This window comes from Scaptodrosophila lebanonensis, unplaced genomic scaffold (assembly GCF_003285725.1).
Source record: "Scaptodrosophila lebanonensis strain 11010-0011.00,11010-0021.00 unplaced genomic scaffold, SlebRS2 tig00000171-arrow-arrow-pilon, whole genome shotgun sequence".
In the NCBI taxonomy this organism is placed as follows: domain Eukaryota; kingdom Metazoa; phylum Arthropoda; class Insecta; order Diptera; family Drosophilidae; genus Scaptodrosophila; species Scaptodrosophila lebanonensis.
In genome coordinates, this window is record NW_022060603.1 from 494,124 (window position 1) to 508,194 (window position 14,071).

General features: G+C 41.1%; 1 protein-coding gene across 1 annotated transcript; it reads right to left on the bottom strand.

The window, feature by feature from the left end:
* Positions 1–2,558: 2,558 nt before the first annotated feature.
* LOC115629909 (homeobox protein unc-4) lies at positions 2,559–13,761 on the bottom strand. Its single transcript, XM_030526514.1, has 4 exons — positions 13,335–13,761; positions 4,126–4,304; positions 3,856–3,995; positions 2,559–3,213 (listed from the first exon to the last, which is right to left on the bottom strand). The coding sequence occupies exons 1-4, from the start codon at positions 13,759–13,761 to the stop codon at positions 2,559–2,561; spliced, it is 1,401 nt and encodes a 466-aa protein (XP_030382374.1).
* Between the last annotated feature and the right edge of the window lie 310 nt (positions 13,762–14,071).

The following is a 14,071-nucleotide window of genomic DNA, read 5'->3' on the forward strand; positions in this document are numbered from 1 at the left end:
AAGACCTTTCTGGTTCGATTTGAGGCAAATTCTCTTCTGAATACAGAGGAAGATGATTTCCCAACTTACCTTTAACAACCCTTAAAAACCATATCTTCTATAGACTGAAACAGCGACAAAGATTGGACTGCCTTTTAAAAGTTTATATCTTTCGTCTGAAAATGGAAGTGAAAATCGGCGAAAAACATTCGAATCTGAGAAAAATGTTTAAAAAACCGTCTTATATGTACGAGTATTATTGCTTCTGGTCCCATTTTCTTGGGTTTGGAAATTGACCTTTTGGGCCGAATTGAAAAGATTTAAATGAGATTTTCTATGTAGTGTAACAGCTTCCCCGACTTACCTTTGATAGCTATGCCAGCTAAAGACTAAACAATTTCCAGCAATAAAATTGGAAGTGGGAATATCTTTTCTATCTTCAGAATCTGAAATATCGCGCCCGTCGCATTTAATTTGGCAGTCGTGGGCTTCAAATGGCTGCTTACTTCTAGAAAAGTTATTTTGGGCAGACTTGCTGTCCACGATTGTTGAGAGCCCGCGGGCATTATCTCATCGGTAATGCCCTTTAACTGGAGCCGTTGCCAATAAATATGAACGAATGGCTCGTTCACAGTCGATGGCAATAACTGCCGCGGCGCTCCTTAACGCTTACTCGCTGCAGTTTATATGGCCAGCCAATTGATTTCTTTATCATAATTTTATGCAGCTGCCGACTTTAATAGACGCGCTCGTATTCGTATAATAGGCATGTATATAAATCCGGCGTCTATATTAACTGCACATTTGGCGAAATCCACAGCCGCGCCCATTAATAACCCGTCACAGAAATTTAAAAACACTTTGCCTTTTTCTGTTTATGTGTATTTTTCATGCCATTTATATTTTTATTGAATTGTTTGTCGTTTTATTTGTTTTTATTTTATTATTATTGTTGGTGTTGTGTGGTGTGGTGTTGTTTTTTTGTTGTTGTCGAAGATTTGATCAAGCTCGACAAAAAAAATTCTTTCGTTATTATTACAGCTTATTCGTTTTGTTTTTATTTGTATTCCGTTTGACAATAATTTAAATATAATTCGCAACTGGTTCGTTTATTCTTTATACTTTCAATATTTCAATGGTTTGTGTGTGTTTGTGTGTGTCTAGTATTTGTAATATTTATATCTTCTATATATGTATATATTTATATGTATCTTTTTACAGCATAGTCAAGTAGTCGGGACAAAAAAAATTGGTTTGCTTAAGTTTGTTCCTTTTGCTAAATTAAATTACATTTTTTACACGCACACGCTCCCTTTCACACACACACACACACACACACACACAAACACGCACTCGCATACCCAAAAAAAAAGGACTTACTTTACAATTTTTATATTAATATTTACTTATATATATTATTACATTTAAACGCTTGCATTATCATTTGTTTTAAGCAATAAAAAAAATATGAAAAAAAAAATGGTTTTACGCTAATTAGAACGCTAGTTTAGTCTCTCATGGAACACTAAAAATTAACAAAAAAAATTCCTGCTTAACTCGAATAAATAATATCCCTTAACGCATCATAGGTTTTCAAGTTGGCTACAACTTTAGCTGAGAAACACAACTGCTAGTGAATGATATCTGTAGTATTGATATACGTGTATATAGATAGTGTGGACCTCAAACAGCAGAAAGGGAAATGCAGTTCAAGTCGTACCTTTTATAACTAAATGCTCTCTGAGCAGAGCTCCAAATTGCCAAATCAATATAGGAGTAAAGTGTTGATAAAACCCATTGGAAAATCAAAATATATTGCGCTTCGTTTTGTTCCGTTCCAATGTGAGTGTGAAGATATTGAATAGAAGAACCACTGGTCCGAAAATGATTTCTGTTTAAAATTGAAAGAGAACTCAATCGTTTGCTGTTTCATCAGAAAGTTTGAAGCTTCTTCTTAAAATACAAGTTTATGAGGATCCTTTCTGAAAAAAAAAAAATGCAATTGTTCACATTTCAGCTTCGGCAGAGGCTTGGAATTGGGAACGTTTGGAACGAGGCTAACTCGAAAACGGGAACAAGGTAAAAAAAAGTCCTGGAATCATTGATGTTTGTTTCACTCGAAAATTGAAACGATTGGACTGTGCAGGAAACACTCTGGAAAGCGAAGATTAAGTTCATGTAGAACTTTCGAAAACTATTGGAACTGGAACGCATTCTAACTACAATTTAAAGTAAAAAGAATAGAAACAATAGGCGTTCAGAAATGAAACAAGACCTGAATCAAGTGTAAAGAACTCACAATTTAAGGTTGGAATTGGAACACATTCTGGTCACAAATGAAAATGAAACGAATAGAAATAATAGGCGTTCAGAAATGGAAAGAGACCTGAATAAAGTGTCTTCATTGTGCATCAAGAACTCACAATCTTAGGCGCTAGTAACAAATGTGTAGAAAGCTAGGAAAAAAAAATTGGTATACATATGCCCATTCCAAGCTGCACATCGGCGATGTTATAGCCAATGGCATAGAGATGGAGCATATGGAACGCGGCGCCAACGCTCGGACACGATGCACTGCCTCACGTATTGTTGAAGAGCAGCGATTCGATGCTGAAGGGATTGCTGCGTCGCATGCTGATCGGCGAGGTCTGATGCACCAGATTGGCCGCCGCAGCCACCGCTGCCGCCGCGGTGCTGTGCTGTGTGTTCTGCAGGTTGAGTTGATGAAAAGCTTTGGCGGGAAAGAGCAGCGATTTGTGTGTGGGTGGCAAGGGCGATGGTGGCTGTGTCGCGTCACGCTCCTCCAGCTCGCCAGCATCCAGGTCGGAGCTGGGAGCAAAACCGCCGCCACTGCCGCCACCAGTGCCATTGGTGTGAAGCGACGATGGTGCCGCTGCCGTCGGACTGCCTAAGCTGCCGCCCCCACCAATAAAACTGCCCGCCCGCGAGCTATCGCCGTCGCCGTCCAGGCCGTGCGACAGGCCGTGGTGTGTGGCTCCCATACGGGCGGGACTTACCGCATCGCTGTCCAGCTCATCGTCGCTATCTGTACCGCCCACCACATCAATCTGTATGCCATCATCCTCCAGATCGGAGTCAGAGAATGTGCCATTCGCCTTGTGCTGTGATATGTATTCGGCCTTGAGCGCCTCCAGATCGACCGTAATGCCCTTCGCCTGCAGTTTTCGTGCCTGCCTATCGATGGCTTTGGCCAGCTTCTTGCGTCGTCGCGCTCTGCAAAAAGTCAAGAAGCATTGTGTTGCTTCACTATCCAATAATTGAATTGATTTTGTTGTCCACCCAATTGACTGACTGCAGTCCATCAGAAGGCCTTATTTCCAACCCAATTTAATGATTCCTTATTGATTATCTATAAAGCACTTCTGACTGACTGCTAGCATGTCTTGCTAAGTAGGCTTCACAGATTCGCTCACTTATTTCTTCACTCTCAAAGCCCAGACACTACTAAAGATATGGAGACATCTAGGGAATATTTAGTTATATCTTAGATAATTCACAGACGACTACAAGCCTTTCAGCTTAGCTGACAATTTCTATAACTTTGTTTTAAGATTATTTTTAAACTTGAAAACTAAATTTTTTTTTCAGTTAGGTTTCTGGTAGTATATTCCTGAAGCTAGTATTAGTTCAAGGAAAATTTCGATGTCTAACCATTTCAACTTGCTTGTGAATTTATCTGGACATTTAAACTTGAAATCTTGAGGCGGATACATCGTCTATATTCGGTTAAGATGGTTCAACTAGCTCTGATAGCTGCACGATCCCCTGGTCCTTACTTAAGGCTGAGCACAATATTTGATAAACTACGCAAGAACTCCATTGGGACAGCTTTCTATGGTTGGCTTGGGAACTTACCGCTCCTTGGCCTTCAGTTCGTTGGGCGGTATGGGCTCGCCGCTGCATGTCTGGGGCTGTGCATTATGCGCCGGCCGGCCGGGACCCTTTTTCGTGTGCTCGCGCTTCCGCACCTTGGCACGTCGATTCTGGAACCATACCTATCTGGAACAAAGCGTATAATTTCAGCAAATGTGTCATGTATTGCTCGCCATTGAGTGCTTGGGGTTGGGGTTGGGGAATGGTGTATGTGGAATGGCTATAGATCTTTCCACTTGCAACTAAACTTACCGCAACACGCGACTCCTTGAGGTCCAGACGCATGGCGAGCGCCTCTCGCATAAATATGTCGGGATAATGACTGGCCGAGAAGGCGCGTTCCAGTTCCTCAAGTTGCCAGGAATTGAAATTAGTACGCGAGCGTCGCCGCTTGGCGGCGCTGCTGTCATCATCGCCATCGCCAGGAAAGCCTAAAATCGAGACACAAAGTAAAAAACGTAGGCATAAATAGGGCGACCCAAATGGGAAACAAAAGACCCAAGACATTAATGCCGGCCAAGGGTGTTGGCTTATTAAAACTAATTGCTACAGGCACACATTTACCAAAAAGTGAAAAAAGAACACAAAATACAAACAAATTATTCTAATATGGGGAAACTAACCCCCACACGTGGGACCAGACATTAGATCTTTAGTTTTCGTAAATGGGAATGGGTCGCTGTCGCTTCGCTTTGTTCTTCGCACTAAAAACCCCATAATTAAGTGTTGGAAAATTATTTAAATTAACTAAAACCACAATAACAACAAGAACGAGAAGGGGCAGAGGAAGAGGAAGCACGCCAGCAAATACATAAATAAAATGCATAAATATTCATAATCATATATTTCAATTACACAGCCAGGCCAGCAATAGCAACAACAACAAGAACAACAACAACCATAACAACCACGTCTGCAAACAAGCCAACAACATTAAACCAACAACCAGACCCGGTCCCATATTTATGTTGTTGTTGTTGTTATTAATATTGTTGTTGCTGCCGCCGTCGGCTCTCTGGCCACAATAAAAACGAAACAATTTAATTACGTTTCTATTTGGCTACGCCGCAACCAGGACGCATAGTTTTCTATAAATAGCCAGTGCTGCCGGTGGGCGTGGCTGCACACACACACACACACACGCACACTCACACACATTAATGTATGTATGTATCTGTACACATTGAAATAGAGCGTCCAAAATGCATGCGAAACCCCGCAATTTATCAAATTAACTCCGATCAAGTCGAGCCTGCCTGCCTGCCTGCCTGTCCGTCCGTCCGCCCGTCCGTCCACAAAAACAGAGAGCAACAACAACAAACACAGCAGCAGCAAGCAAAAGGTGTTAGATAGGCCTACAGTGGGGGGCAGTAATATGTTGACGCTTGTGTTAAATGTCAAATATAATTATGCTTGCATTTATAGGCTAAGTTGGTGGCTATTTTTTGAAGTCTTGTGGTAAGTCTATTATACCAAAAATTTTGTCGAAATTAGCTCTAAATGGGAGCAGTACTTTAATTGGGTTTAAGCTCTAAATGGGAGCAGTACATTAATTGGGTTTAAGGAGCGCCATTTAAGTCCGCAATATTTCTAAAATAACAAAGAAATAAACAGAGAATTCCTCATAAAACTAAGAATCAGACAGGAAATTTATAAAGCTAATGCAGTATTAATTAATTACAAGGTACCAGTTCTCAATTATTCGTTTTGTAATGAAACTATGATGACTGAACTATTCTTTGCCTACACAATTTGAGGAACCACACTAACTATATATTAAGAAAATATTGCTCTATTGAGCGGGGTTCGCGATAAAACTGTGTTCAGTATCTCTTCAAATAAAAAAGCAGATTCTTAAACAGTCCTTACTCATGACTGGCAAGACCTACAAATCAAATACAATTACAATTACGAACAAAGTGCCCCACTTTTGTATATTTCGTAAAGTCACTCGATAATTTATGATATTCTCCTAACAATTGGGTGAATTTATTTTAATACAAAACGAGCTTAGGTTTCTTTGTTCGGCTCAACATCAAAGAAATGCGCTATCTTGAAGGTTTATTAGCCACTTCTTTTGAGAGTTCCAATTGCAGAAAGACAAAGCTAGGCCTATAGTTATGCTTATAAGAGAGTCAAGAAAGAAATTCCAAACCAATTTTCATAATAATGCAAATGGCCCTTTTTAAATCTTGGGACCTTACACTAAAGTGGGCCTAAATGCTGTGCTTTTTCAAACGTTTGAACAAAGGAAATGCTGCCCATTTACAAATTAGTACTTGACTATGGTGTTGCAAATCGAATATTCATTCGATTCATTCGCAAGTGCTTGCATGCCACACTCACAATGGACTCGAAGCAGCTATTCACTCTCTGGGATTGTGCTTTTTATTGACACTAAGTGTTGCCATTGAACGCCATTTGTGATGAATCGAATGCATTGAATGTGTAATCATTGATGGCACATTTGAATGGCATAATGAGTGCATTGTTTGTGTGAGTGCAACTATTTATGTGAGCAGTGCTGTAGCTGTAGCTGTGGCTGTGGCTGTTGGGTGCCAAGTAAAGCGACAAAAAACTCGTTTGTTTTAAACGTTCAACGACAGATCCGGAGTCCCGCGGACGGCGGACGGTGGACGGTCTTCAGTCCTCGGTCAGCCATACACCCATGTAAGACTTTGTGTGTGTGTGTGTGTGTGTGAGTGTATGTGTGAGTGTGTGTGTGCGCGTTAATAACTCAATAACAACGCCAAATACACAGCAATAATAGAGACATTAAATGCAAAGAGACAAGCGCGTCGGCCAGACAAAATGCAGGCCACCAAAGGGCGGCTGTGTTGCCACATTTCATGACTCTGTATGTGTGATGATGGTGTGTGTGTGTGCGTGTGTGTGTGTGTGTGACTGTTAGTGCGTTTTAAGGGGCGGTCGCTCGTTCGCTTGCATGCACACAAAGTGCATTCAAATGACTTAATAATAACAGAGCCGAGGCAGCAGCGTCTATGGCTTCAAGTGAGAGTGCACTGCATACACATATATATATATATATATATGTGTATGTGTGTGTGTGTGTATCTGTGTGCTTTTGTGCGCTTTTCTGCTTGCCACATAATTCATGTTTTCGACTGACTGGCGGGTCTGTGATTTGTGCCGCATGCACCACAATACTCACACACCGAGTGAGCAGCAAATGCAAACGATAATTGAAATTTATTATGATTATTGCGCCCACCGTTCTCAGCTTGCAACTTGCAACGTGCAACGAGGCAGCTCGCTGCATTTTGGCAACACAACACCCTCTCTTGCCTGCCCAAAAAAAAGAAAAAGAAAAAATACAACAAAAGAAAAAAGCATCGCCCAACAAATATAAAGCCTCCCAAGCGGCCGCTAAATCACAAAACGAGTTGTGTGCATGCCACAATCACATTCCGTGGCATGTTATTTTCGTTTACGGTGCGCGTCAGACGAGCAATCTAACGGGCTCAGTTAACCCGCCAACCCCCGAACCCCACCAAGAACTAACCCTTTTAGCGCCAAGCCGTGAAGACGAGCCCAGCGAGCCACTCAAGTTCCACAAACAGCCCTAATAATTTGCAGGGGCTGTCTTAATTGCCGTGCACGAGGCTAATACTTAAGCGTTTCCTCAGTAAAATGAATGCATTCATTGTTGCCACATTCATGCACTGAATGCATGCAGCACATGCCAAAAACCAATTACACCTTCTACACAAATGCTGTTGAGAAATTTCACGCCATTAACCCCATAAATGTTAGCTATTCAATTTCCCTTACCTGCCGATTAAATGAGAGTGTGACTGCCATGCCCCAAAAGCCAGTCAGATTATGGCAATGCTACTATTCCTAAACTCGACTACTATTCAGCAGGCAGCACTAAATATTTATTAAATATCGAATCCTTTATTAGGTGCAATGCATTCATAACTTGTTACCCATTCAATTATTCAGTGTCTATAGCTTGAGTGAAGGTCAAGAGAAAAGATTCATTTATTGATTCATTGCTGTTCAAATTATTTGATTGTAAGCTAAGGTGGCTGAGAATCCTCGTCCTTTACATTAGATAAAAGCCCTAGGCAGTAGCCCGTTAGTATCCCAAGAGACATTTTAGTTTAAGAAGTGCTGTGGTTCTTTTAATGTTCAACCTTGCTTGACTGCTGATTTCTGTTCTCTCAGAAGCCTGAATTTCAAGCATTTTTAAATATTCAAAATTAAAGAAACAAAAAATATAGTTCTTTATTTTGTACGCCTTTTGCTGAATTGCACTTTTAAATAGAAATATGTTTGAAGTATTAACCGTACTGATTCATAAGCCAATGTTTCTATTTGGAACCGAATGTTAACTCGAAAATATATTCATTTGATTGTATTTTCCAACAGTTCTATGATAAGTATATTAATATTTCTTGTTGACTGCAAATTGATTTGCTTTTTTTGGCTTTTTTTGGCTCTTAAAAGTAAAAAGTATTTAAAGCTATAGATTCATTGATTCAGTCAATGATTAGCATTAGCTGCTCAAGTCAAAGTGGTAGGAAGAGTGTTGGAGGGTTTCTTCAAATAATTCCACGATTCAAGTGTTCAATAATAGTTTGCAAAAAGCAATAAAATCTCCTTAAATAATTATCATATTTAATTAACATTCAATTGTTTGCCAGTTAAATCGAATATATACACTTAATTCCTCTTAATTGTGGATGCAATCGTGAAACTTGAATGCCTTTAAAAACTTTTGGAAACAGAAAAACCATATATTACTGAATTTGAAACCAACTATATACTCATAAAACACATTGTTACCAAATCAGTCGAGGATACTGTTGAATGCAATCCGCATTCTCCAGACCAAGTGTAGAGAAGGGTTCTATAAAAATGATGAAATTATTGAACTGAAAAAAGTCGAGTGATTCAAAGGCAAGAAAGTGGAATTACTATTGGATGTTGAATCATCTCTGGCTCCCATATCCATGTCCAATCGGAACGCCACACAAATCCCATTACAAAACGGAAATATTTAAAATTTGATAAGAGATTTGGGCGAAACAAACTAAAATGAAATGAAATCTATTTGCAGACAATGATTTATCATCGGTCGGTCGAACGGTCAGCTACTCAGTCACACTCTCTAGAGCGAAAGTCGAGCAATGCCTTCACTATGCATGGACACTTCCGTTTGTTAAGCGGAAGTCGTGCGCTCGTGTGCCTCTCACATTCTCAAATTCATTACGAAAAACAAAAAGTCGCAAAACTGAAAACTGAAAACAACAATAAGACATGAAAAAACAAGAAACAAAAACGAAAACAAAATGGCGCTAGGCGCTTGCCGCGCAACTAAAAATCGCATGATAAATGATTTCGATCGTTTTATGACAGTTTTTTCATTTCCGGCATGAAATGAGCTGAGCCAGCAACCAACCTTCCAGGCGGGCAGGCAGGCAGGCAGGCGGGCAGGCGAAAAGAAAACGGAGCACGGCCATATGAATGATGATGATGATGGTGATGGTGATGTACGAACACTCGTATAGGCAGTGAGTCGGAGTTGAAGTTGAAGTTGAGGTTGAGTTCCAGTCGAAATGTTAGTCACTTGTCAACCGAGGCGACGAGCGGCCGCAAAATGATTAATGAGAAGTGCAGAGTCAACTCGAACCCGAACCCGAACCCGAGCTCGTCATTGCCGTCGCCGTCGCCCTCACCCACCAACCATTGCCGAGCCTAATTCCGCGCCAGCGCCCGCGCCCACGCCCACGCCCGACTCAAGACGCATGCAATCTGCAATCTGCGCTTCATCTCCCCATCTCCCCATCTGCCAGCCCTGCCTCCCTCCCTGCCTGCCTGCCTCGCCACGTCATCCTATGTGCGAGTATCTTGTCGCTTTGTCTGGCTAATCAAATTAAATCAAATCAAATTAATAATTACTTTTTAAAAACGGCAATGTGGGAGACGCGGTGTGCGGAAGTGGGCGCTGTCTCTCGCATGTGTGAGTGTGCTTGTCTGTGTGTGTATGTGTGAGTGTGTTGGCTGCAATTAATTAAACTGCTGCTGCTAATGTCGACCTGTCCCCCAACACCAGCTCCTGGGCCTGGGCCTGGCCTCAGTCCCAATCCCGATTCCACTCAAAAGTGCAGTTAATTACAAGCAAAGAGCAACGGGCCGCCTGGCCACGCCCCTTGCATACGCCCCAGCACAGATATGGAACCAGACATATCACTGCGCACAGTCCGGGCATAGGATATATCCATTATGGCCATAATTACACCAACTAGCCATCATTTGTTAATGCTAATTGGCCAATGGGCCGACGCTAAAGCTCCGAGCTTCAATAACCAAGCAGCTGCCACTGGCCAAGTCGGCCAAGTTGGCCAAGTTGATTAGCCAACTAGTTGGCCACTTGGCCAGTTGGCTAGCTTGGATGCTAGCCAAGATTTTGCTTTCTCTGTTCTGTTACGGCCGGCTGATGTTTATTGGCCAAGTAATCGTTAGGTAGCAACAGTCCGTGATCAACAACAAAAAACATGGCCAATGATTACAATTGAGCATGGCTCGGACGCATCAACTTGAAATCGGGGATTAGGGGAATGATAAGCCCGGGATTAACGACTGGACAGTTGATCACAGAGAGCCTGAAAGGAAGAGGCAAGGCTACAGCATACTTTTGCATTTCTTTTTTAAGCCAACACTACGAGACAACTTTTTCGCCAACTCCGCTCTTTCAGTCTAACAGTCTGAGTTTATTAAATAAAGACTGTTAAAGATATATGTATTCAAAGTTACTGATTACATTTTAGAAGATTATCCTGTGCTATTAATATTATTTTGATTGATTCACCAACAATATGTCAAGTCTTTGGCGGCAGTCTGCATTTATTTCATTAAGAAAGATATTTCAAGATGAAGATCCGGACAAGACAGTTCTATTAAGACTGAAAAGAAAAACTAAAACTATCATCGTTGTGTCAAAAACTCAAGAGCCCTTTCGCCATCTCTAATCGATGGCAACCATCTGGATTTATTCTACTAAATGGACATATTAATAATAAATAATGGGTATCATAGAAACCAGAAACAACTGATGCATGAAAGCATTCTCGATAATATTCAGAAATATAGATAGAACGAATCGACATCGATAGATCAAAAAACATCATCATCATCGTTAGCTCAACAATTCAAGGACTTGTCTAATTTTGTTAACGCACAGCTCTGTTTTGGATTTGGATAAAAACATCTGTTCCCAAGAAGCTATCTTTCAAATTCTTACTCAGTGTCAAGAATTTTGGAAAATATATTTGCAAATAGCCAGAAGATTTGTTATACCTTTGGTCTTTTTTACACGGTTTTGATTCAACACGGTTGGAAAATTAAAAATTGTCTATTTTTTAATTTATTTAAGATAACATATGATCAATGTTTTTACACGTTTTTTTTCTTCTACACGACTTTTTCTGGAACCAATCCACCGTGTTAAAATAGAATTAGGTGTATTTGCAAATATTCAAGTGATTCCAAATCGATTCATATGCATAGTTCTAGTAACAAAGATATCTGTTATATAGAATGCATTATCTTCTGATTGATCTTTCAAATAATAGTTCTATTGAAAGATGATGAATCGTTAAGTCGCACACACACATGAATCGGTACGATTACAATATTTTAGAGTTCCCACAGTATTTAATTGACAGATAATTGTTTTTCCAACAGCAGAACAGCACAATTAGATCTGAACAGCAAGAAATTGGATAATGAATTCATTTCGTAAAACATACAAGTCTGTAATCCATAAATATAGTAATGATGCCATTATTAATTGGATTCTTTAAGTCAATTTAATTTCGTCTTCGTAATTAGTCGCTCAATTATTCCAAATCAATGCTGCAATCCTACCTGGCTATGTTTTCCTAAGCTGTTTACCCATTTAACCCATTTAGAAGTAAGGGCATGGGGCACAGCAGGTTGTCGCCACCTGCTGTCCAGCGCCTCTGTCTTCGGTGAGCCCAGTAAGTATATGCGAGTCTGTCTAAAAACTGAACGACCTACTTTGTATGCGAAAATCAATCGATCCTCTTTTACATATTAAACGATCGCTGATTAGCGAAATCAATAAAATTGTTTTCAAGTAGCAAAAGTCAAGCGAATGCGACAGCGCCAGCAAAACTGACAATCGAAAACATTTTGCGCCTGCTAATTGAATGAATTAGCATTTATATTCACGATCGGGAAGAATGGGGTATAGCTGACCTCCATTTTGTTGGCGACGCGTTGCGACGTCAAAGCAAATCGGCGCGTGTGTCATGTAATTCATTAGCAGATCAGTTTTTGTGAATCAATCGATTCGACTCGACTCGACTCCACTCCACTCAATAGGCTGAGCCAAGCAAATTGAAATGATTGTAAATAGAGACGTGTTTAATCGGATCAACCGGATCGAGCATTGGCCAAACCGTGTTGGTGATAGCTAGTGTTGAGGCAAATGCCATTTCCATGAATAACAAATTGAATTAACATTGTAAGCGTTGTATGGCAGTGCGGAGGAATGTGTTCGAATCTTGTTGTGATTACTCGTACTAGTTGCTTTGGTCGTCACACACGTGTTCCTGATTAAAATGAATATCAGCGACAATTACATTAATAATACTACATAATAACAAAAACAGCAATTACACAAGCTAGCTGTATTTAGTTGCCTTTGCATGCTGTCGACTGCCAATATGTGAATATGATTCACTTAACAAACATACAAGCTGAATACTTTGGAATTCAAAGTAAGATCACATCCTTTCATCGCACAGGAGTTTCTCACCTATTATTTGATTTCTTATGCATGATACGTTGAATAAACGTAACTGATTCGCTACCCTCAAGTGCTTCTGTTGAGGGCTATTTTTAGATAGTCCTAGTAATATTATTATTATTCTTATTCATGGGCATATTTATAAACATCATTCATGGGCATATTTATAAACACGTATGTGAACATCTTGCTTCGCTCAGTACCCAAACTTTAATTGTTTGTGATTGTTTATATGAAACTACCAATCCACTTTGGAATAAATACATTTGTCTCTATACACTGAACAATTCATGTATGCATTATTCTAAGCTCATCTATAAGTTGTCTAAAGACGGATTTCATGCACCTTCAAATCGCACTCCTTTCGCATTTCTTAGCGAATATCGTATTTGAGTTGTCGCAGAAGATGAATGCAAACATATTGACATTCTATCGGGCAGGGATACTCAATGGCCAATGATTCATATGATTCACACTTGATTGCCAACCAGCCCAACAGTTTGTTTCAACTAATTATCCAAAGATATACTTAGAGTAGGCACATAAATCGTATGTAATGCTAATTCTACATGGAACTTTAACTACTTTCGCGATGATTCATCTGATTCAAGTCGATTCAATTAATAGGTTATGGTTACAGCTTAAATATTAGACTTACCACCATCCTCGTTGGATCCCTCGCTTGGTGGTCCTGCCGGTGGCAAACTCTGCCGATTGCCAATCATCAGACGATGCTGTATGGTTGCTACCGTGCTGGCCACAGCGACCGCAGCCGTTGTCTGCACCGCCGACACATTACGCAATGCGGCAGCGCTCAGTCCGGTGAGATTCGCGAATGCGTTGCTCGCGTTGACGGCCGCCATTTGGGTGGCAGCCGCTGCTGCGGCCGCTGTGGTGGGATGGGAACCGCCGGCGCCCTCAAAACGCGGGCGACCGAGGAACGGGCCATTCGGTCCAAAGACGCCGGGGACGCCGAACTGGAGGAAGGGACCCCAGGGCGGTACGCGAACACCGCCGGGCGCCAATTGAGCGGCGGCAGCATATAATTGTAATGCGGCCGTCGGATGCAGTCCCTCCGACGGCATGGCGTTGCCGGCGCTTAGTTGAGGAGGCGTTGCGTGGCCGAGACTGAGACTCTGATTGAGGCTTTGGCTGCTGGGATTGGGATAAGGATGCTGGTGTTGTTGTTGTTGCTGTTGCTGCAGCGGAGAGTGTGGATGTTGCTGCGCTGATGTTGTTGTTGTTGTTGTTAGTGTTGTCCTTTGGCGTTGTCGCGTTGCATGCAACTCGTTGTTGTCGTGCTGCTCCTCGTTATTGTTATTGTTGTTGTTATTATTGTTAATATTGTTATTGTTGTTGTGGCTCTGCAGCTTTTTGTGAGCCGCTGCTGTTGCA